The sequence below is a fragment of the Mobula hypostoma genome, chromosome 7 (genome assembly GCF_963921235.1).
Source record: "Mobula hypostoma chromosome 7, sMobHyp1.1, whole genome shotgun sequence".
Lineage (NCBI taxonomy): Eukaryota > Metazoa > Chordata > Chondrichthyes > Myliobatiformes > Myliobatidae > Mobula > Mobula hypostoma.
The window spans coordinates 37,038,329-37,063,398 of NC_086103.1; the positions used below are offsets into that span (position 1 = coordinate 37,038,329).

A 25,070-nucleotide genomic window follows, 5' to 3' on the forward strand; every position below is an offset into this window, starting at 1 on the left:
TTGAAAATCATTAGTTAGCCTTTTTTTAAAAAACATTCATTGTGATGCGCTTAATGCACCATAACTAATGATTTAAAAAAGTCCATGCTGGTTACTAATTTAGCATGATAGGTAGTATTCTTGACTATGATAATTGAATTAAGGACGGCCACGGAAAGTTCTGAAATGTAATAACCTTAAAAAAAGTTCATTGAGGAAATAAAGAGGAGCACAGATTATAGCCTTTGCAAATGGCACAAGCGTCACAGTTGCTGATCAACCCATACCCAGTGAGGGCAGTGTATTACTGTGCTGCCCGATCATCAGGATTTTAGTGCAAAGCCAGCATTAAATACTGTAAATTGGCTGAACACATCAGCAGGGAGCTAATGGCACAGACAGGCAACTCTATTCAAAGCTAGCCTGTACCTTTAAAGGGTGGGCTGCAGAGAATGCAGGCAATCATTCCAAAAAGAACCTGAGAGAGGGAGCTTGAAGAATCCCATGTTATTAGAAAGAATAGACTACAGTGTTTGTAAATAACAAGTCAGAGAGTCATAGAGAAGTACAGCACAGAAACAGGCTATTTGGCCCATCTAGTCCATGCTGAACAATTTAAACTGCCGATGCTCATTAACCTGCACCGACCATAGGCCTCCATACCCCTACTATCTACGTACCTATCCAAACTTTCAAATCAAGCTCGCAAGCACCACTTGTGCTGACAACTCATTCCACATTCTTATGCCCCTCTGAGTGAAGAAGTTTTCCCTTAGAACTTTCACCTTTCACCCTTAAGTCATGACCTCTGGTTGGTGTCCGAGTCAACCTCAGTGGAAAAAGCCGGCTTGCATTTACTGTATCTATACCCCTCATAATTTTGTATACCTTTATCAAATGTCCTCTCAACCTTCTATGTTCTGAGAAATAAAGTCTTAACCTGTTCAATTGTCCTTATAACTCAGGTGCTCCAGACTCGGAACCATTCTTGTAAATTTTGCGGAAAAGTGTGTATGGAACCGGAGGAGATAGCAAAAGTACTTAATGAATACTTTACTTCAGTATTCACTACGGAAAAGGATCTTGGCAATTGTAGGGATGACGTACAGCAGACTGAAAAGCTTGAGCATGTAGATATTAAGAATGAGGATGTGCTGGAGATTTTGGAAACCATCAAAGGTTCAAAGGTCGAATTTAATACCAGAGAAATGTATATAATATACATCCTGAATGTTAGATAAGCTGGGACCGGACAAGATGTACCCCAGGCTAATGTGGGAGGCGAGGGAGGAGATTGCTGAGCCTCTATCAATGATTTTTGCATCATCAATGGGGACGGGAGAGGTTCCGGAGGATTGGAGGGTTGCTCCTTACGTTATTCCTTATTCAAGAAAGGGAGTAGGGATAGCCCTGGGAATTATAGACCAGTGAGTCTAACTTCAGTGGTTGGTAAGTTGACAGAGAAGATCCTGAGAGGCAGGATTTATGAACATTTGGAAAGGCATAATATGATTAGGAATAGCCAGCATGGCTTTGTCAAAGGCAGGGCGTGCCTTACAAGCCTAACTGAATTTTTTGAGGATGTGATTTAACACATTGATGAAGGTAGAGCAGCAGATGTAGCGTATATGGATTTCAGCAAGGCATTTGATAAGGTACCCCATGCATGGCTTATTGAGAAAGTAAGGAGGCATGGGATCCAAGGAGACATTGCTTTGTGGATCCAGAACTGATTTGCCCACAGAAGGCAAAGAGTGGTTGTAGATGGGTCATATTCTGCATGGAGGCCGGTGACCAGTGGTGTGCCTCAGGGATCTGTTCTGGGACCCCTACTCTTTGTGATTTTTATAAATGACCTGGATGAGGAAGTGGAGGGATGGGTTAGTAAATTTGATGATGACACAAAGGTTGGGGGTGTTGTGGATAGTGTGGAGGGCTGTCAGAGGTTACAGTGGGACATTGATAGGATACAAAACTGGGATGATAAGTGGCAGATAGAGTTCAACCCAAGTAAGTGTGAAGTGGTTCATTTTGGTAGGTCAAATATGATGGCAGAAGATAGTATTAATGCTAAGACTCTTGGCAGTGTGGAGGATCAGAGGGACTGTGTTCAGTTCTAGTCACCTCATTACAGGAAGGAGGTGGATACTCTAAAGAGAGTGCACAGGAGACTTACAAGGATGGTGCCTGGATTGGAGAGCATGCATTATGAGAATAGGTTGCGTGAACTTGGCCTTTTCTCCTTGGAGTGACAGAGGATGAGAGGTGGCCTGATAGAGGAGTATAAGATGATGAGAAGTATTGATTATGTGTATAGCCGGAGGGTTTTTCCCAGGTCTGAAATGGCTAACCTGAGGGGGCAGAGTTTTAAGGTTCTTGGAAGCAGGTACAAAGGGGATGTCAGAGGCAAGTTTTTAACACAGAGAGTGGTGGGTGCGTGGATTGCACTGCCAGCGAAAGTGGTAGGTGCGGATACAATGGGGTCTTTTAAGAGACTCTTTGTTAGGTACATGGAGCTTAGAAAAATAGAGGGCTTTGCAGTAGGGAAATTCTAGGCAGCTTCTCGAGTAGGTTACATGGTTGGCACAACATTGTGGGCTGAAGGGCCTGTAATGTGCTGTAGATTGTCTGTGTTTCTATGTCTCCTGAGTAAATACAGATGTAAAAAAAATTATTTAAGATCTCTCCCATTGTTTTGGCTCCACACATGGGTTACCATTCTGATCTTCCGGAGGGCCAATTTTGCCCTTTGCAATCCCTTTGCTCTTCATTTATCTGTAGAGTCCCTTAGGAGTCTCCTTCACCTTGTCTGCTGGAGCAATTTCTTGCCTTCTTTTAGCCCTCCTGATTTTCTTCTTGTGTTCTCTTGCATTTCTTATACTCCATAAGCACCTCATTTGTTTCTACCTGCCTATACCTGCTATGCACCTCTTTTTTCTCTCTTAACCGGGGCCTCAATATCTCTTGAAAACCAAGGCTTCCTTACACTTGCTATTTTCACTTTTTATTCTGGCAGGCACAAACAAGGTTTGTGCTCTCAAATCTTCTCTTTTGAAGGCCTTCCACCTACCAAGTACACCTTTGCCAGCAAACAGGCTGTCCCAATCCATACTTGCTCAGAAGATTTGACAGAAGTGATGCAAGTTAGGAGAATTGCCCTATGCTCAGGTGGTCATCCAGATGTATGTTTAGAGGAGAGTGGGACAGGTTAGCCATTGGGGTTATAGTTGGTTGAAGATGCTATCATGTGTTCAAGATCCTCATGGATAGTCAAAACCAATAAGTATACAATAGATTCAATATTTTACCATGAGTGCTGATAGTCCCACATCACAAATATGACAATCAGATGTTGTATCATACCTCATACCTAGCAACACTGTTAGCCACACACAGATACACCTACTACCCATACAGATCACAGACAGTCTTAACCAATGGTGTCTCAGTTGTGATGGCCACATCTGCCAAACACTTTGCATGAGATTAACTAATACATCTCACTTTCCTTAACAAAATAAGGTGATGCACAACTGGAATCTGCAGTAGACAACCCGCAAAGGATGGACATAGATGCATGAACCTTTGAACTGATGGGTTTGACCACTGGAATAGTCTGCAGCAGGTCTCAATTCATTGAAGATATCTGGAACCTTAGACCTAGCCTTTCCTGGTGCCCACCACCTTCTCAACCCATACGTCTGCCTTACAATTGCACCATTACTTTCTTCTTTCCCTCTCACAACAACACCACTCAAGTCTTTCTCATTGCAGTTTCCTGCAACCTTGCCATATATTGAAGGAACAACTTAAAATCCGAGATTGAGAAGACTGTCATTTGATTTCACACGTGCTACCACTACCTCGGATAATGACGGGGCATTATTCTGAAGAAAGCTTAGAAACTGGTAGACCCTGAGCACAAGGGACCTGAAGCCAGAACAGTGACTAATGATAGGCCAATTCATTGGCTATATTTAAGAGGGAGTTAGATATGGCCCTTGTGGCTAAAGGGATCAGGGGGTATGGAGGGAAGGCTGGTACAGGGTTCTGAGTTGGATGATCAGCCATGATCATACTGAATGGTGGTGCAGGCTCGAAGGGCCGAATGGCCTACTCCTGCGCCTATTTTCTATGTTTCTGTACTGTACGTGCCAACTCATTCGCATGTGAACTTGTTCAGTAGACAAAACTGGTGAAAATTCTGATGGGCAAAATCTCCGTTATATTAAAGCACGGCTGAATAGGAAATGAACAAGAAAACCAAAGTTTCAAATTAACAACAAAAATCTCCATTATACAGTTTAATACAGGTCTGGCTAATGGTAGTCCATAATAGAGCAAGGAAATACAATATGACCTTTTAAAGATAGATTAGGTTTACTTGTCACATGCTTTCTCACTAACTCCATTAGTATAACTTTCTTTTTCTTCATTTACTATCTAGTTTTCCTTTAAATACACCCATTCTCTTCACCTCAACCACTTTTCATTAGTAATAAGTTCCACATTCTCAGCAAAATATTTAGTTTTTAAAAATGCAGTTTTTTTCTGTACGCAGGCCACTGTGAATAGAGTGCTGCATAGCTTCAGTGACTGAGGTTCAAGCCAGATCTCCAGTGTGGTCTATGTGGAGTTTGCCCTTGCTTCATGTGGTTGTCCTAGTCTTCCCTGGGCTCTTTGGTTTCCTCCCACATGCCAAGGAGTTGCTTGTAGGTGAATTAGTTGCTATGAATTATCCTTGTGTAAGTAGGTGGCAGGAGAATCATCAGAGAGTGATGGGCATAAGTGACCTACAGGGGAAAAAATGAGGAGTGGCATTCATGAAAACATTCTTTGAGCCGCCATAGACTTGAGGCTGAACAACTTTCTCTTTCTAAGGTAGGTTATTTTTTTTTACACAAGGCATGTGGAATGCACCGCCACAGGTGATGGTAGAAGAGGATACATTCGGGACATTTAAGAGATTCTTAGATAGGTACATGAATGAAAGAGAAATGGAGGGCTATGTGGGAGGAATTGTCTTCCGTTCAGAAGGCAGATCAATAGTAGTATTCTGCCCAGGAGTCTGTAACTAGTGGTGTTCCACTGTGATCTGTTTTGGGATTCCTGCTCATTGTGATGTTCATAAATTGTTTAGATGAGAAAGTGGATAGGTAGTTAGTAAGTTTGCAGATGACATGAAAGTTGGTGGTGTTGTGGATAAGGTAGAAGATTGTTGTAGGTTACAGTGGGAGATTGGCAGGATGGAAACTTGGACTGTGAAGTGGCAGATGGAGGCTAATCTGGAAAAGTGGTTCATTTTGGAAGGTTGGATTTGAAGGCAGAGTATAGGGTTAATGGCAGGATTTTAGCAGTATGGAGGAACAGTGGGATCTTGAGGTCCAAGTCCTCATATGCCTCAGAGTTGCCATGCAAGTTGAGAAAGTGGCTAAGAAGGCATATGGCATGTTGGCCTTCACTAGTTGTGGATTGCGCTCAAGATATGTGAGGGCATACCCCTAACGTGACTGGAGTAAAATATAGGGGGAATGTCAGAGGTATCAGAGATAGTTTTTTTTCACACGAAGAGTGGCAAGTACATAGTGTGCACTTCTGGGAGTGGTGGCAGAGGCAGATAGATTTAAGAGACTGATAGATGGGCACATAGATGAAAAAAAAATAGAGTGCTATGTGGGAGTGAAGGGTTAAATTGATCTTGGAGTAGGTTAAAAAGTTGGCCTGTATTGTACTGTTCTTTGCTCTATACAATTTCAGGATTGATAATAATAGTTTTTTTGTTTATAGCATTGAATTAATAGCTCCCAGGTTTAATGGTTCAAAACCAACATGCTAAAGTTCAAAATAGCAGTGATATATCTCAGCTTTTTGCATAACTGCAAACACAAATTGATCGATTGGGGATGAAATCCAGGCTCCTTATGTATTCAAGACCTGGATGATTCTTGGCACTCACTGCATCCTGTGGTGGACTGTAGACACCATTGTCCAGACACTTAGAGTTCAGCACAATGACAACCTATTAGAGATTCTGCCTCTCAGTCTAGCCACCCAAATTCAGTCTTGACCTCCGATGTTGAGGGTTTTCTTTAGATGAATCCTTCTACACCCATCTCCAAGGTGCGTGGGTTGGTAGATTATGTGGTCACTTTAAATTTCCCTTTTTGTGTTAGTGCGTTGCAGAAACTGGGAAACTGATAGAAATGTGAGAATAGAATGGGTCAGCGTAAGATTAATACAAGCAAGTGCTGATGGTTGATCAGGATCAAGTTGAAAGGCTTTTTCCCATGCTGTATTACTTTATAGTATCACTTATATCCTAAGAAAAATCTAACATTAAAAAACCAATGCCAGCTTGTCAAGCTTTCAATAAGCTGGCAAGACACATTGTCAAATTGCATTCTTCGAGCTCACTATTAAGAGGAAGAAAAGGCAAGTAAAATAAATCCTTGCAAGAAGGGATTCAGATCTTGATAATTACCTGTTCTAGTTCACTGTTGTCAACAAAACCATTACTATTGATGTCAAGCTCTTTGAACAGGCTTTCCACTAAATGCCTCTTGAAAGTTACTGTATCTGTTGTCGTATTTTCTTGCTGGTAATACTTCTGACTCTGCAGATCCAATAAGATGCTCTTCAGTCTGCTGTACTCTGCCAGTTTACAGCGTTCTCCTGGACAAAAGACAAGACATGCAAAATTACTTATTTTTGTTTAGGTTTGTGTCATGATTAAGATTAGGACTGTATTTTAGGTTTGGAATGTTAAATAAGATTTTAGTTAGATAATTAGTTAAAACAATTCTTCTCTCTGTTACTTGTTTCTGAGTATAACAACTAGGTTCAGGCACTGTGGAGTACAGCATTAATGTAAAATACTGTGATTTCATGTTCAGACACATACTAATGATATTCTACCTGCACTGATTTAGCTATAGTGGTGAAGACAAGAAATGAGACACTTGAGAAAGAGTGCAAAGTTATTTGAATACTCTCATGTGGGAATTGCGTCTGATAGGATTTCTTGATTGCACAACAAGCTAAAAATGATTTCCTCTCAAATTTTCAACAGCAGTGCAATGTGTCTCCACTATGCAAGCATAACAATTTCAGGTAAAATGTCCACAAAATCAATCTGATTTTTATATTATTTTGAGATAGACTCCTCAAAGGTTTTTTCAAATGGTAATTATAATTAGCTGTTAAAGAATTTTCACTGAAGGCTTTCAATTTCAATAACAGTATTCCTCTTTATTTTTAATCCACTTTAGAATCAAAATCATGAGGAAATCCATGAGAAATCGCATTTGACTGGAGAGAAACAGACAGAAAATAAAATAGAAACAGCAGATCAAGCAGCATCTTTAATGGTGGGGGAATCAGAATTAACATTTCAGCAAAGGAACCCTTCATCAGAACTGCAAAGGTGTGAAAATAGCATATTAAATTGTTCAGAAGGGAAGGGTGGAAAGAGAAATGGAGACATATTTGAAAGAGTGCAGAGTTTGTCAAGAGTGCATTATGTAAAACACCAGTACTGCAGATAGAAAAGAAAAATAAACAAATTATAGCATAATGATATAGCCACATCTGCAGGAAGAGAGGAAATAAAAAAAGTGATGATTTGAAATTGTTCATTTATGATTTAATCCTATGGGATTCAACATAACCGGATGGATAATGAAATACAGTTCATCATGCTTCAGGTACCAAGATATATTAGGTATATTTAGAGCAATATAGGAGGCTGAAGTCAAAGGTCAGAGCAGGAATAGAAGGAGAGTTAAAATGACAGGTGACCAAAGCCCAGAATCAACTTTGTAGACTAAATGGAGGTATTCTGTAACACAGCCATCTAAACTGCAGTGTAGGGGAGACCACATCTTAAGCTCTGAATGCAGTGCGCTTAGTTGGAAGAAGTGCAAGCACATTGCTACTTCTTTGAGGTGGATTCTTTAGTTACATGGGTGGTAGAAAAGGAAGGGGTGTTGTGTCTCCTGTGGGCACATGGCAGAATACTGTGTAAAGGTGAGTAGCTGTTGGAGAAGGAGAAATAGACCAGAGATTGGGTGGAGTGGGGGGAAGGACAATGATCAGTTCAGAATGCTGAAAGAGGAGGTGGGTAGAACTGTATGATGATGGAAACTAATCGGTAATGTTGGAAAGTATGAAGAATGATCTATTTAATGTAAAGACTCGTGGGTTGACAGGCCGAGACCAGGCATTTGGGACATGGTTGCAACATCCTGATGACTATGGATAAGAAAAAAATTGGTTAAAGTAACAGAAAGACACTGGTATAGAAAGTCCTCTCATCAGAATAGATACACCACAAGTGGAGAAATGGGATAATGGAACAGAATGATTGCAAAAAGCAAGATTGAGGAGATACGTATGTCAGTGAACTTAAAACTCACATTGCTAACTAGCCTAGACCTTGAGATGGAGAAATGAAGAAGGAGAAGGGAAGAATCCGATATGGGCCATATAAAAATGAGAGAAGGTTAGACATCGGCAGCAAAGATGAAGACCTTTACAGTTCCATATACTATAAGTGGAACAAACAGTACCATTCCAGTCATCAATATAATGAAACACATTGAAGCAGAAGACCTGAAGTAAGGTCGTTCCATGTATTGAACACAAAGACAGGCACAGATTGGACTCTTGGATGTTGCCATAGCTATACCTTTGACGAAGAAAGAAGGTAAAATTAAAGGAAAAGTTCTTTAATGAAGAACAACTTCAGCCAGGTGAGTGAGTGGTCGAAAGGAACCATTCAAGGGAGAAAAAAAGGACCTCTGACCTGCAAGCTGTGGGACGGGGGTATAGAGGGCAGAAGAGATCCGGAATTTAAGTATATAAATGGGAAGGGATAAATAAAGAGAGAAAGGAATGGAAGGAATAAATAAGTTCTCTAGGGTAATAGTAGGCTTGAACAATGGGTTTAACAGGATAATAGAGAAAGGCTTTGGTTTCATAATAAAAAGAACACAACAAGCCAAAGAATAATTCAAAACATTAATATACATATATTAGCATAACAGCATAGAAGTTTGCTGTAGCATGAAATTTATGATTATTCAATGGTAGCAGCTATGTTGTTAAACAAGTAGCACATAGAAATGGATTTTCAATTTATTGGTTTAATCTTGCAGTTTATGGAGGGCCTGTATTATTACACCATGCTGGTTTTGGGTTCCCTACAACAATTTATTATCCTTTGTTGTCAAAATGCAATGTTGCTTTCTCTCGGGAGTATTTTTCAAGAAACATCTTTCTTGACAATCTCTTGGCACTGCCAGTGAGATGCATCAAATGACTGTTGCTATAGGAAACCAATCAGCATGGTGTCTCCAACAGCACATTTGACAGAATGCAGCTTATGCCACAAAGTTACAATTTTTGTAACTTTTATAAATTGGAAATAATTTTTGGGTTTTAACTTTTTCTTCAAATGCCAATGTTCTACCTAGAGTTTCAGGAAGTTTAATTAAATTATGGTTCATCCAGTATACCGTTGTGTTAGATGTGCTTAGATATTCTGAATAGACATAAATTGAGCATTTTTGATTTGGTAAGGGGTAGGACTGGTCTAGTAGTCAGTTCCAGACTCCCCTCCACAGTAGAACAAATGGTTTCCCTACACTCCCTATCAAATCCTTCAGCTATCAGTTAGATCACCCCATAATCTTCAACCTCAAACAGGACATACACATTCGCATTATTTAACCCTTTCAGCCTAAGTGCCGCATCAACTAGGGAAAATGAAATGGGTTACATTCGCCCACTCTCAGAATAGGTTGAGAGGCTGGCACAACATCATGGGGCAAAGGTCCTGCACTGTGCTATAATGTTCTACGTTTTATGTTTCAATTTATTTCACATGAGATCTTTTAAGGCCAGCAGGTGGAAAAGAATTTTTCCCATAAAGAAAGGCTTATTTTGAAAACAGGATTTAAAGTATAGGGCCAATATCTAGCCCACCAGATGGTCCATTTGAAGAAACAATGTAATATCATGAAGCTTTCCTTTGACAAAAGTTTAATTATTAAGCCTAAGTTCTTTTCACTAAGGAGAAACAAGGATTCAATTATTAAAAACCATCAACGGATATTAAAATCAAAGGAAATATCAGTAGATTACAATCAGCAGTGACAACATTGATTGAAAACACTTGAGATATTTGTTAGCTTGGTCATCTTCTGAAGGTAATTGTAATTCAATAGGTTCCAGATCACTTTTGTTGTCTTTTCCAAGTGGCCATTATATTCCTTTAACTAAGAATGTAGCAGAAGAAATTTGGTCTAGATTCAAAGTTCCTTATGGTAGTGGAATGCAACCCATGTGCACTCTGAACTTTAACCCCATTGAAGTAGATAGATTTATGGCTGGAAGCAGGTACTCCATGATTAGTATTGATATAGATGGAGAACACGGAGTTAGTTACAATTGCAATCACTTCTGTGGGGTATAGAATTCAACTGTACTGCACTATATTATAACATTTGTGAATAAAGGCTGTTTACCTCAGATCTGACATCTCTGTAGATTGGAAATTAGACTTTGGCTGAAGAAGAGGAGTCTAAATTTTGACTCAAGCAAGGTTTAATGTGAAATTTAGCTTGTTGATCAAATCTTAATATCTGCCATCAGTGAGAGGTTCACTTTGGTGGGGAGGAGAAGATTCATGTGCAAGTGCAGTAGATTGTGATTTTCAGAGAAATATCTGTGTGGTCATTTCAATCTAACTTAATTGGTATCATTATACCCTCTGTATCAGAATATGAACAGATAATCTATTCTGACTCTCCAACACAGTAATGAAATTGTGCCACATTCTCTAAGTTAATACACCCAAATGAAATTTTAAGTCATGGCCCTGGTGGTCTCCTGGCATTTATGATAGTATCAACAAGGGTTACCCACAATATCGAGGCCTAATTTTGTCCTTCAATGAATGTAATTATATATCCTGTTAATTTAAGGGTTTGGTTCCTAAGGTTGTCATAGCTGGGGGTAGGAGTGGGGATTAACTCCCACTACCTATAAAGTGCTTCAAATGGCATGCATCTCTAAAAGCCTCTGACAACAAAGTCCAACTCTTGGCCTTCACATGTGGCTTAGCTACTAGGCCCAGTGGAACTATTTCTACTGACAAGAGAAGGGGCAAGGGCGGATCATTGGCGCCTCAAAACCAGTTGCTTCGGGCAGGTGAGACCCGTCAGCCTTGGACGGCAGCCTGCCTAGAAGAAGGAAAACTCTGATTTTAAATCTCCGCTGCCTTGTGGCCATACCCACCCATGGGCAAGGCTCCAGGAGTAAACCCTGAGGAAGAAATCTGGAGCCGGGGTCCCTAAGGAAGTTTGATGTTGTTTACAACTTCACTCTGGCAACCTCTGCGATGACACTGGTACCAAGCTGTATCGGTGCTTGCCCTTCCCTTGGACTACATCAGTGACGTGGAGAGGGGGAGCCCGCTGCATGGGAAACAGCCGGTTCTTCAAATCTCCCTACCCAGACTTACAGCCTGGAAAGGACACAGTTCAGCAGAGGTGCAAAACCATGATCCCCTGGAATCAAAGGCTGCCTACTGCTATAATTTAAAGGTTCTAAGCATTACTGGCATGGTCAGCAATTATTGACCATCTCTACTGAACCATATTAATGCATAGCTGTTTGTGGCAGCTCGCTGTGCTCACATAGGCAACTACATTATAATAGCGACTGCACATCAAAGGTGCTTCACCGACTATAAAACACTTCGGGATCCATAATGTCACAAAAGTGTTTTAAATCTATCTTCATCGTTTAGTCTTGATTGACTAATTTGTCCACGTCCTAATGCTACGGTACTAACATTTTGAAATATAGTCAGCCTCTCCACTTATAAAAAACAGAAATCTTTTGTTTAAAAAATACAAAATATAAATTTTTGTCTGTCTCTTTCTCGGTCATACTTTTAGAAAAATATAATTACCATCAACAAAATGCAGGTGGTAATTACAGCTTTCAACATTTAACTCATTAGCTTTTTATTTAAAAAGCAAATTACGTGAGGGAGTGTACTAAGTATGTATCTATGTATGTCTGACAGCTGGTAGTAATCTGAATAGTTTGTGCATATCAACATAATGGGTAATAATCTATTGAAATAATTGATGACATTCTGCATCAAAACTCTATATTTATTAAATGAGGAACTATTTCCAATGTCACTAATGGGCTGTAACCTGGCAGAGTGGAGACGATCACCTTTGTGCACTTTCTATCCAAGGAGTGATCTAATCAGAACTAAAAACACAGCAACTAGAATTGGGACATCCAGTGAAAATGTTAGCAGTCTTCACATCTCAGTGGATAATGGGATAATGGCTTGTGACAGTTGTGCCTGCTTTGCATTTTCCTTACACTGCACCTAATTATCAATCAAAGCTGCATTCATTAACATTTTAAACATGCTATTCTACCACCAATGTAACCTCATCAAAACTGATTCCTAATGAAGAGAAATTATTCCAATTGAAAAGAGTTCTTTTTAAACCTGAGCTACTCTTAGGTTCATAAGAAATGGGAGCCACATAGGCTACTTGGCACCTTACCATTCAATAAGATCGCAGTTGAAGTTTTTAATCTTAACAACACTCTGCTATATTTGTCTATATTCCCTGATTCCATTAATACCTAAGAATTCATCAAGTTAGTCCTGACGAAGGGTCTCAGCCTGAAACGTCGACTGCGCCTCCTCCTATAGATGCTGCTTGGCCTGCTGCGTTCACCGGCAACTTTGATGTATGTTGCTTGAATTTCCAGCATCTGCAGAATTCCTGTTGAATATGTAACTTGAATACATTTTGGGAAGAGTATTCCAAAGATTAATAAACTCTTCTTGGGCTTCAAGCTGGGTACATGTGTCAATTATAACTGATGTTTCGATGACAGACTCTGCCATCTCCTTCAGGGATGATGCTTGTGTAAGTGTAGTCCAGTGGCATTTATGCCCCTGTAGTCCATCCCTCCTGATTGGCAAGTTCCTATCCAATCAGGTTTCTGCTCTTCCACCTTGTTTACAATCAAGTTCCTATTCTTACTTAGAGTGAAACCTTGGTCTTTGTTAAAAATTCTTTTCCTTTAGTTTTATTTTCAATGGCTTCCTTTACAAGGTGGTCCTAAATGCCATTGGTGTGGCACTTTAGTTTCGTGCCATCGAAGTCAATCCTATGGCCATTGTGAATGCAGTGTTCTGTTACCGCTGATTTCTCCAGGTAGCCCAAATTTGAGGTTTCTTACAGGTTTGTGGATGGTATTAATTGGGTATTTCTTCAGGATCCAGGCGATCCTTCCAGGGACTGTGGAAATATAGGGAAGACGGGCGGTAGTGACAGGTTCCTCCTCCATGTTAGGTTTCCTCATTTTTCTGTCAGCCCTTTTAACGACCCAATTGATTTTCTTCATCTTGTAGCCATTCTGTATGAACGTCATGCACAATTGTCTTATTTCCTGGGGAGACTTTCCAGGTCCAAAATGGTTTTTGCACAGTTAATCAAAGTCAAAAGAACTGCTCTATGTTGGGGAGGCGTGATGTTGGCTCTGTTTACATTGTATTAGAATGTCCAGGAATGGGAGGCAACCATTCTTCTCCGTGTCTATCGTAATTTGAATGTTTGGATGATCAGATGGTCATGGAAATGTTGAAGTGCCTGGAGTCCTACAAGGTGAAGGATATCAACAGGGCCCTTAAAAGGGCTGACAGAAAAACCAAGAAACCTAACAATGAGGAGGAACTCATTGCTACTGCCTGTCTTCCGTATATATTGACAGTTTCTGGAAGGATCACCACGATCATGAAGAAGTACCGGATTAATACCTTCCACAAACGTGTAAGGAAACTCAAGTCACAGTTTATGTGGGTTTATGATGACCTGGGACTCAAGTCAGCTGGCGTTTACAAGATTCCCTGTGAATGTGAAGCAGTGGGTATCAGCTAGACGGGGCACTTGATGGAAACCCACATCAAGGAGCACAGAAGGTGTATCCGTTTGGGTTCCTCAGAGAAATCAGCGGTAGCAGAAACTGCATTCACAATGGCCATAGGATTGACTTCGATGGCACAAAACTACAGTGCCACGTCAATGGCTTTGAGGACCGCCTGGTAAAGGAAACCATTGAAATAAAATTAAAGGAAAAGAATTTTAACAAAGACAAAGGTCTCACTGTAAGTAAGAACTGGAATTTGATTGTAAACATGATGAGGGAGCAGAAAACTGATTGGATGAGGACTAACCAATCAGGAGGGACAGACTACGGGGGTATAAATACCACTGGACTAAACATACCCAGTCATCATCCTTGATGAAGATGGCAGAGTTTGTCATTGAAACTTCAGTTATAATCGATACCTGCAGCTGGCTTGAAGCCCGAGAATAGTTTATTTGGCATGTATGCCAGGAAAACACCAGATGCTTATTCCACTGATTCACCAAATTCTAGGTGAAGAATTTTCTTCCAATCCCATTCTTATCTGAATGGCAAGCTTTTACTTTGTGACTCATTCCAGATATTCTATCAAGGGGGAAAAGTTATTTTATCTGAGTCATGTAAGAATTATGAAGCACGGTTGTCACAGACTTTATAAAATCAGTTGTAGATGATTGTATCCCCACAAAATCATTCAGGGTCTTCCCCAACCAGAAGCCCTCAATAAACCATGAGATCCACAATCTGCTGAGGGCCAGATTGGAGGCATTCAGGTCTGGCGTACAAATAAGATACAAGAGGTCCATGTACAATCTCCAGGAAGCCATCTCATGGTTGAAGTGGCAATTCTAGACAAAACTTGAATCACTGAAGGATGCTTGACAGCTGTGAAACGGCTTGAGTGCTATCACCTTTTACAAAGTGAAATCAAGCAACATACATCAAGGCTTTGCTTCCAGATGAGCTCAATGTCCCTATACTCACTTTGATCATCAAAACATGGAGGAACATTCACAGACACCCCTAGTCTCCGATGACCCTGTGATTTCAGTCTCTGATGCTGACATGACAGCAATATTCAGGCATTTCGTAAACCCACAGAAAGAATCCAGCCGAGATAGTATATCTGGTCAAGTACTAAAGACCTGTGCTGATCAACAGTCTGTAATGTTCACTGTTATCCTTAACCCCTTGCATTGGCTATCTGGGGCGTCCACCAGCTTCAGGCAGGCTTCAATTATACTGGTGCTTAAGAAGAACATGGTGACCTGCCTCAATAACTATTGTCCAGTAGCACTTACATCCACTGTGATGAAGTGCCTCGAGAGGTTGGTGGTGAAACAATTCAGCTCCTTCCCTGAGAAGTGACTTGGATCCACTCCAATTTGCCCACCAGCATAAAAAGTCCACGGCAGATGCCATTTCACTCTTCACTCAACCATGGAACATCTGGATGGCAAAGATGTATTCATCAAGATGCCCTTTATTGACTACAGCTCAGCATCCAATACAATCATCTCCTGAAATCTAATCAAGAAGTTTGAAGACGTTGGCCTCAATAGCTCCTTGTGCAATTGCATCATCAATTTCTTCACTTGTAGACCCCAGTCAATTTGGATTGACAACAATATCTCTTCCACAATCTCCATCAGCACAGGTGCACCATAAGGCTGTGTGCTTAGCCCCCTGCTCTCCCTGCTCTTCACGCTTAATGACTGTGAGGCCAAGCATAGCTCCAATGTCATATTTAAGTTTGCTGATGACACACCACTGTCATTGGCCAAATCAAAGGTGGTGATGAATCAGTATATAGAAGAGAGAGTAGAAATCTAGCTGAGTGGTGCCACAACAACAACCTCTCACTTCTCAACACTACCTCACTTTTTGTGTGTATTTTTTTAAATGTGATGAGAGTTTCTGCCTCAAGAACTCTTTCAGGCAGTAGGATCGTGATTTTCACTGTTCTTTGCTTGAAAAACTAGTTCTCATCTTCTCTCTTATCCCTCCAACAATTATTTTATTTTATTCACCTCCTCTTCACCCTCCACCCCCACCCACTCATTTTGACATCTCTGTTGAGAAAAATATCTCTTTTCCAATTATTCTCTCTGGCACTGTTGATCAGAGATAGTGTCACGGCAGCAGAAAAGGAGGATGTCATGGAACGGTTGTTTACGGAGTCTCTGTGGGTGGAAGTTAGGAACAAGAAGGGGTCAATAACTATACTGGGTGTCTTTTTATAGGCCACCCAATAGTAACAGGGACATCGAGGAGCAGATAGGGAGACTGATTCTGGAAAGGTGTAATAATAACAGGGTCATTGTGGTGGGAGATTTTAATTTCCCAAATATTGATTGGCATCTCCTTAGAACGAGGGGTTTAGATGGGGTAGAGTTTGTTAGGTGTGTTCAGGAAGGTTTCTTGACACAATATGTAGATAAGCCTACAAGAGGAGAGGCTGTATTGATCTGGTATGGGGCAATGAACCTGGTCAGGTATCAGGTCTCTCTGTGGGAGAGCATTTTGGAGATAGTGATCACAATTCTATCTCCTTTACCATAGCATTGGAGAGGGATAGGAACAGACAAGTTAGGGAAACGTATAATTGGAGTAAGGGGAAATATGAGGCTATCAGGCAATATCTTGGAAGCATAAATTGCAAACAGATGTTCTCAGGGAAACATACGGAAGATACGTGGCAAATGTTCAGGGGATATTTACGTGGGGTTCTGAGTGGGTGCGTTCCAATGAGACAGGGAAAATATGGTAGGGTACAAGATCTGTGGTGTACAAAGGCTGTTGTAAATCTAGACAAGAAGAAAAGAAGAGCTTACAAAAGGTTCAAAAAATTAGGCAATGATAGGAATCTAGAAGATTATAAAGCTAGCAGGAAGGAGTTTAAGAATGAAATTAGGAGAGCCAGAAGGTGCCATGAGAAGGCCTTGGCAGACAGGATTAAGGAAAACCCCAAGGCATTCTGCAAGTATGTGAAGAGCAAGAAGATAAGATGAGAGAATAGGACAAATCAAGTGTGGCAGTGGAAAAGTGTGTATGGAACCAATGGAAATATCGGAGGTACTCAATGAATACTTTGCTTCAGTATTCACTATGGAAAAGGATCTTGGCAATTGTAGGGATGACTTGCAGTGGACTGGAAAAGCTTGAGCATGTCGATATTAAGGAAGAGGATGTGCTGGGCTTTTAGATAGATTCAAGTTGGATAAATCACTGGGACCGGATGGGATGCACCCCAGGCTACTGTGGGAAGCAAGGGAGGAGATTGCTGAGCCTCTGGCAATGATCTTTGCATCATCAATGAGCACGGGAGAGGTTCCGGAGGATTGGAGGGTTGCGGATGTTATTCCCTTGTTCAAAAAAGGGAGTAGGGATAGCCCAGGAAATTATAGGCCAGTGAGTCTTACTTCAGTGGTTGGTAAGTTGATGGAGAAGATCCTGAGAGGCAGGATTTATGAACATTTGGAGAGGCATAATATGACTAGCAATAGTCAGCATGGCTTTATCAAAGGCAGGTTGTGCCTTACAAGCCTGATTGAATTTTTTGAGGATGTGACTAAACACATTGATGAAGGTAGAGCAGTAGATGTAGTGTATATAGATTTTAGCAAGGAATGCAAAGGCTTATTAATAATGTAAGGAGGCATGGGATCCAAGGAACCTTGCTTTGTGGATCCAGAACTGGCTTGCCCACAGCAGGCAAACAGTGGTTGCAGATGGGTCATATTCTACGTGGAGGTCGGTGACCAGTGGTGTGCCTCAGGGATCTGTTCTGGGACCCTTACTCTTTGTGGTTTTTATGAATGACCTGGATGAGGAAGTGGAGGGATGGGTTAGTAAATTTGCTGATGACACGAAGGTTGGGGGTGTTGTGGATAGTGTGGAGGGCTGTCAGAGGTTACAATGGGACATTGATAGGATGCAAAACCGGGCTGAGAAGTGGCAGATGGAGCTCAATGCAGATAAGTGTGAGGTGGTTCATTTTGGTAGGTCAAATATGATGGCAGAATATAGTATTAATGGTAAGTGTGGAGGATCAGAGGGATCTTGGGGTCCCAGTCCCTCTGACAACGTTGCTATGTCAGAGGGTCAAAAAGCTGCTGTGCAGGTTGACTGTGTGGTTGAGAAGGCATACGGTGCATTGGCCTTCATCAATCGTGGGATTGAGTTTAAGAGTCGAGAGATAATGTTGCAGCTATATAGGGCCCTGGTCAGACCCCACTTGGAGTACTGTGCTCATTTCTGGTCGCCTCACTACAGGAAGGATGTGAAAACCATAGAAAGGGCGCAGAGGAGATTTAGAACGATGCTTCCTGGATTGGGGAGCATGCCTTATGAGAATAGGTTGAGTGAACTCAGCCTTTTCTACTTGAAGCAACAGAGGATGAGAGCTGACCTGATAGAGGTGTAGAAGATAATGAGAGGTATTGATCATGTGGATAGTCAGAGGCTTTTCACCAGGGCTGAAATGGCTAGCCGAGAGGGTATAGTTGTCAGGTGCTTGGAAGTACCTTCCAAGTCAGCGAGCACTGTGAGGGTCATGTTTTTTGACTTCTCCAGTGCGTTCAACACTATCCGCCCTGCTCTGTTGGGGGAGAAGCTGACAGCGATGCAGATGGATGCTTCCCTGGTATCATGGATTCTTGACTACCTGACTGGCAGACCACTGTACATGTGCTTGCAACACTGTGTGTCTGACAGAGGGATCAGCAGCACTGGGTCTCCACGGCGGACTGTCTTGTCTCCCTTTCTCTTCACCATTTACACCTCTGACTTCAACTACTGCACAGATTCTTGTCATCTTCAGAAGTTTTCTGATGACTCTGCCATAGTTGGATGCATCAGCAGGGGAGATGAGGCTGAGTACAGGGCTACGGTAGGAAACTTTGTCACATGGTGTGAACAGAATTATCTGCAGCTTAATGTGAAAAAGACTATGGAGCTGGTGGTAGACCTGAGGAGCGCTAAGGTACCGGTGACCCCTGTTTCCATCCAGGGGGTCAGTGTGGACATGGTGGAGGATTACAAATACCTGGGGATACGAATTGACAATAAACTGGACTGGTCAAAGAACACTGAGGCTGTCTACAAGAAGGGTCAGAGCCGTCTCTATTTCCTGAGGAGACTGAGGTCCTTTAACATCTGCTGGACGATGCTGAGGATGTTCTACGAGTCTGTGGTGGCCAGTGCAATCATGTTTGCTGTTGTGTGCTGGGGCAGCAGGCTGAGGGTAGCAGACATCAACAGAATCAACAAACTCATTCGTAAGGCCAGTGATGTTGTGGGGATGGAACTGGATTCTCTGACGGTGGTGTCTGAAAAGAGGATGCTGTCCAAGTTGCATGCCATCTTGGACAATGTCTCCCATCCACTACATAATGTACTGGGTGGGCACAGGAGTACATTCAGCCAGAGACTCATCCCACCGAGATGCAGTACTGAGCGTCATCGGATGTCATCCCTGCCTGTGGCCATCAAACTTTACAACTCCTCCCTTGGAGGATCAGACACCCTGAGCCAATAGGCTGGTCCTGGACTTATTTCCTGGCATAATTCATATATTACAATTTAATTATTTATGGTTTTATTACTATTTAATTATTTATGGTGCAATTGTAACGAAAACCAATTTCCCCCGGGATCAATAAAGTATGACTATGACTATGACTAAGTACGTACAGAGGAGATGTCAGGGGTAAGTTCTTTACACAGAGAGTGGTGAATGCGTGGAATGGGCTGCCGGCGGCGGTGGTGAAGTTGGAAACGATAGGGTCTCTTAAGAGACTCCTGGATGGCTACATGGAGCTTCGAATAATAGAGAGCTATGGATAAAGCCTAGGTAGTTCTCAGGTAGGGACATGTTCAGCACAGCTTTGTGGGCCGAAGGGCCTGTATTGTGCTTGTAGGGTTTCTATGTTTCTATTGCAATTACTTTTATTTAATATCATGACAGAACATAACAGCTACCCTTGATACTCAAACTGTGACCTAATTTATGGTCTTTATGTAACGCCCTAGTTAAGATTTTTACTGCTATGCTGTAGGTATTACATTTTAGCAGTTCTGTAAGAGCAGTCTATTCTGCTCTCAGCCTGTTTGGGTTTGAGCTGAGATAAGAGGCCTTGTTGTTCAACTTAGGAATGTGGTGTCAGCCAGTCAGAATGGTGGAATTAGGAGAAGGTCCTAGAGAACGCTAGGAAGAAAGGTTTTTGTGAGGGACACAGGTATTTTTGGCAGGAGCTGTGAAAAGACAGGAGGGAAGATGGCCAAGAATGCCGGCCCTGTTGCATAAGGTGCTTTGTGCAGATGAACGGCTTCAAGGAGGAGTGGCCAATACTCCCGTGAAAAGGCCCATTTGTTCAAGATGGATTTCGAGTGACATTCAGAAGGTGGACAGAGGGTCCAGCACTTGCGTTAAAGAAAACTGTCAAGATGAGCTCCAACGTATGTGCATATTTGACTGTTTAGGTATGATGGGCCATTTTCCTTTCCTTTCTTTTTTTCCTTTCGTTTCTTTAATAACTGTTTGGTTAAGTTAACATTCTTAAATATATTTCCATTATAATTGTATCCCGTGTACAACCTGTTATTTCTTACTGGCGGCCGATTGTGGTGGGGGCAGTAAATCACACAGCATTCACACAAACCAGGGCTTGGGTGGGCAAGACATCCCAACCTCACAGGTTTGGTGGGATCAAAGTCATATACACCCTAGACATATGGAGTCTGAGAAAGGTGGGTTCATCACCATAGAGTTCAGTGGCTGTTAGCGAGGGGCTATCAAGCTGCATTTCCAGGGACGCCCGGAGAAAGGGGTTTCATGTGTAATACTCCTTAAATTTAAATTACACATTGTTGATAATAAAGGAAAACATCTCAAATTAACTTTTGATGCCATCTTATTGGCCAGCTCTGCTAATTTTGAAGATATGTGGGCATACTGTTCTTGAAAACCTCTCAGTATCCTTCCAGTTATGGTGCACTCCCATGGTTTGTCACCCCTTATGAATGAAGCTAAGAGAATTGCTTTAAATTGAGGCAAGCACATAATAATTTAAAGGATTTTCAAAATAAGGTAATAAAAAAACACAGCCCATTAGATATAGCATACTGCAGACCTGGTACAAATTGCTTTGCCTTTGTGTCTTGAAGTAAGCAAATGTGCACAGATTAAAATTCGACGAACTTCGTGTTTGGTTAATGAAAGACATTAACAATGAACTCCAGAACATTAATCTAACATGGTTATTTACTGATTCTGCTCTCTCAGGTCATTGTAAAAGATCCCAAGGGTAGAGAAGGGCAGCATGTCTCTCCGGGCTTTGAGGCCAATATTCAGCTGTTAACCAACATCATAACTCATCTGATTGTTGTTCCATTTCTGATGAACTGCTGTACAAAATTGGGTGCATTATTTGTGAAATTAAAATACAAACAAGTCTGCCGTTTCCTTCTCTGTGTGAACTGAATAGTCCAATTCTTTACAACTGTTAATTTCTTGTGAAGCACTTTAGGACACTCTGAAATTGTGAAATAAGTTTTCTTTTTTTACACTTCCATGGCCACATATGGCATTGTTCTTGTCCAACCAAATAATATTCTATGTTTCAGTAACTGTCTCTATAACCATCTTTAAAACCTTGTCCATAATTCCTTACTCATTGAAATAATCAACACAGCAATAATTACTTTTGACAAAAGTCTGGTATATTAGGATGAGGATGAGACCTGAAGCCACGGTGTCGCCTGTTTGCAACCCACCGGGAGTGAAAGAACAAGGCTGTCGTGCTTCACTGAGAGCGGTATGGCACGACACTGTGTCTAGAACTAAGTTGCAGTTGCCCCCCCAGGATCTTGCTCAGCAGAAAACAGGCTCAGTTGTGGCCAACTGCAGATTTTTTAGTGGCAGTTAATGGACTCAGGCCCCAGGCTGCAGGGTCGCTTGCTTTTTAGCCTCATCACGCTCTACTGGGGGGCAGCGTAGCACAGTCGTGGTGACTGAAGATTTAAAAGGGACGATATACATATATTGTCTAGTTGTGTTTTTACTAATATTCTACATGCACTTGTATATGCAAGGGCTGGGTCTCAAAGCCATGGATTCCCCTAACAGGAGTCAGGCATTATGTCGCGGACTGGGTCTCAAAGCCACGGTGTTGCTTAGTGGGTTTCGAGGGCCAGTCGACAGATAATATCAGTGGGCTGGGGGTGTCTGGACTGTATACATACATGCATATTCTGTGTTGCTGTATGTTTACTGATACCCTATATGGGTTTGTTGACTTGTATGCGTCAAGCCGTGGCATTGCAGGGTGGGTGGGTGGAGGGCCTCAGGACTCTTATTATGTGATTGTGTTCTTGTGTGTGCTTACTGAGTGTGGCTGTTGGTAATGTGTCCTTGAATCTTGACTCCATAGTTATGCTGTCTCGTTTGATTGTAGTCATGAGTATTCAGATATGGTTCAATGACAATTAAACCTGAATTGAATATGTCAAAAAAGCTGATATTCTAGGTTTTTGCTTTCTTTTTTCTTTAGATTCCGAACATGTTTAAAAACTGGCAGATTTGCTGAGGCTGAATTTTACATTATAAGCAGCGCATGCAATGTAACCATGTCAATTGAACTGTTTCCAATCAAGTTGCATGTTGAAGCAACAGGAAACTTACTTGACTGATGCATGCCAGTGACAAGGTCAAATACTTTGCCAGTTTGTAAACATTTGAATATACTACAATTTCCTTTCCTCTTCCAGCAATCTTTACTTATTAAGAAACTAAAATTTTACTTCAAAAATACATTGAACTCACTCATACTTGGTCACTTGTATCAATATTTGATGACAAACAATGAAAACAGGGATCTAACATGATCTATCAGAGAAATAAATATAAATAGCTGGGACCATTTGCACTGTTCTTTACTAGTAGTTCTAGCAAACTTAGGCCTTGTTGTTAATTGAATCTGTCAGTTTGCTCTGTGTTAAGTTATTAGTCAGTTGAATTACTTCTCAGATTCTGCACCAGTGTAAACTTGGCACAACTGAGACTTTGTATTCTTCAATGGGGATTGTAGCACAAAGTTTAAGGAGGCAAAGATGACTTATTTTTTTAAAAAAAGTAAATTTGCCTCAGTTTATTATGTTTATCTTATCTATTATAGGGGCAGGCCACTTGATTCATCAGATTCATACTGGCTCTTTTTCCTCCTTCATTTTTCTATATTCCTGCAATTTACACTCTCTCTCCCCCCCTGCCCTTTGGATCCCCTGTGATTCTTTTGACATTCATGTAACCCAAAGGGTAACTTATAGGAACCTATTAACCCATCAGTATTCTTTTGTTTCTTAATTATGTGCATTAGTTGTGCGTGTTTAATGTACTTGCAATTATTTAAATTATTTGGCAGCATTTAGTTGATCAGGTGGTTATGGCGGCGCATGATGTGCTGGCCTTCATTAGTTGGGGAACTGAGTTTAAGAGCTGCCTTATAATGTCATAGCTCTATAAAACTTTGTTGGTCCTGATGAAGGGTCCTGGCATGCAACTTTGTTTATTCTCCTCTGTAGATGCTGCCTGAACTGGTGAGTTCCTCCAGAATTTTGTGTGTGCCTCTGTAAAACTCTGGTTAGACCATTCTTAGCATTTTCTGTTCAGCTCTGGTCACCTCATTATAGTCAGAATGTGGAGGTTTTGCAAGGGTGCAGTGGAGATTTACCAGGATGCTGCCTGTATAAGATACATGTTTTATGTGGAAAATTTGAGCAAGCTCCTTGGAGTGATGATGGATGAGAGAACTTGATAGAGGCATATAAGATTATGAGAGGCATAGACAGAGTAGAGAGCCAGCACGCTTCTGCAGGGCAGTACTGGCCAATACCAGAGGACATCCATTTAAAGTGAGTGAAGGAAAGTTTAGGGAGCTGTAAAGATAGTAATTTTTTTCTCTCACACAGATGGATGGGTTCCTGAAATACACTGCCAGGAACAGTGGCAGATGCTGATAAAGTGGGGACATTTAAAAGATTGTTAGATGGACACATGGATTTAAGAAAAATGGAGGGTGTAGGAGGCAAGGGTTAGACTGATGGTGGAGTTGGTTTATAAAGGATGGCGAAACATCATGGGCTGAAAGTCCTGTAGTGTAGCGTACCCTTTTATTTAATGTGACTTTTCTTACATTTTATAAATATTTTGCCTATCATTAGCTATGTACTTCAACTTAACGGTCCCTGTTAAAAGCACAAATGCCTTTAATAACATGCAGAGGCCCTGTTTAAGTTTACTCAAGCCTGCCGGGGACAGCTTGAGCACAAACTTCACAGAAAACCACCTGAGGCTAAGAAGCCACAGACCAAACTGCTGGACTCTGGGTTATGGCACATCAGTGAGAAACAGTGGAGTCTCTGCACTCTGTTCACTGAGTGTAGGCGTCGGCAGACTGTGGGTGCTGATTTCAAAAACAGACATTGGGACAATATTTAAATATCCCCTAGTTCCACATTCAGTCTTTATTCTGTTACTTCATCATTTGAGACCATCTTTTAGTTTGAAGGGCAAGTATTCACAGATCCTCTCTTGCATCTGATCTCAACACTTACACCATGCTGGGTGATAAGGAACAAGTTTTGAAAAATCGACAACTATTATAGATGCTGGAAATTTGAAATAAAATCAGAAAAAAAAAGCTGGCAAGACTGAGCAAAGTAGGCAGCATTTGTGGAAAGAGTTAATTTTTCAGGTGGGAGACCCTTTATCAGAACAATAGAGGTCTTTAACCAGAATCTGTACCTCTGTTTCACTTTCTACTGGTGCTGCCTGATGTACTGAGTATAAGGAACAAGAATTCCATGCTTTTCTTCCCTCCTGGGGCTCTTTTGGTTTTAGTTAGTGTAATGTATGACCTGCTATGTGTCGTTTCTTCACATTTTGAGCTTGCTGAAACTTGACTGCAGAATGACCTTTACTCAATTTCTTTTTGCTATTTTTGCTTTCTCTGAAGAGGAAAGATCCACCTGTGCATGCTTCAGGTTTATAGTACATGAAGTTCAAACACAGAGGGCAAAGTAGATGACAGTGAAGTTTTTTTTTCTGATAGTGTTTT

At 41.3% G+C, this 25,070-nt stretch overlaps 1 protein-coding gene across 4 annotated transcripts in view; it reads right to left on the reverse strand.

The window, feature by feature from the left end:
- LOC134348885 (follistatin-related protein 5-like) overlaps window positions 1-25,070 on the reverse strand; it is a 688,665-nt gene that overhangs the window by 224,903 nt on the left and 438,692 nt on the right. For all 4 annotated transcript variants that reach the window (XM_063052680.1, XM_063052679.1, XM_063052678.1 and 1 more), the window contains exon 5: window positions 6,461-6,651. In XM_063052680.1, coding sequence (XP_062908750.1) covers window positions 6,461-6,651 — 191 coding nt within the window. The remainder of the gene's footprint in view (window positions 1-6,460; window positions 6,652-25,070) is intronic.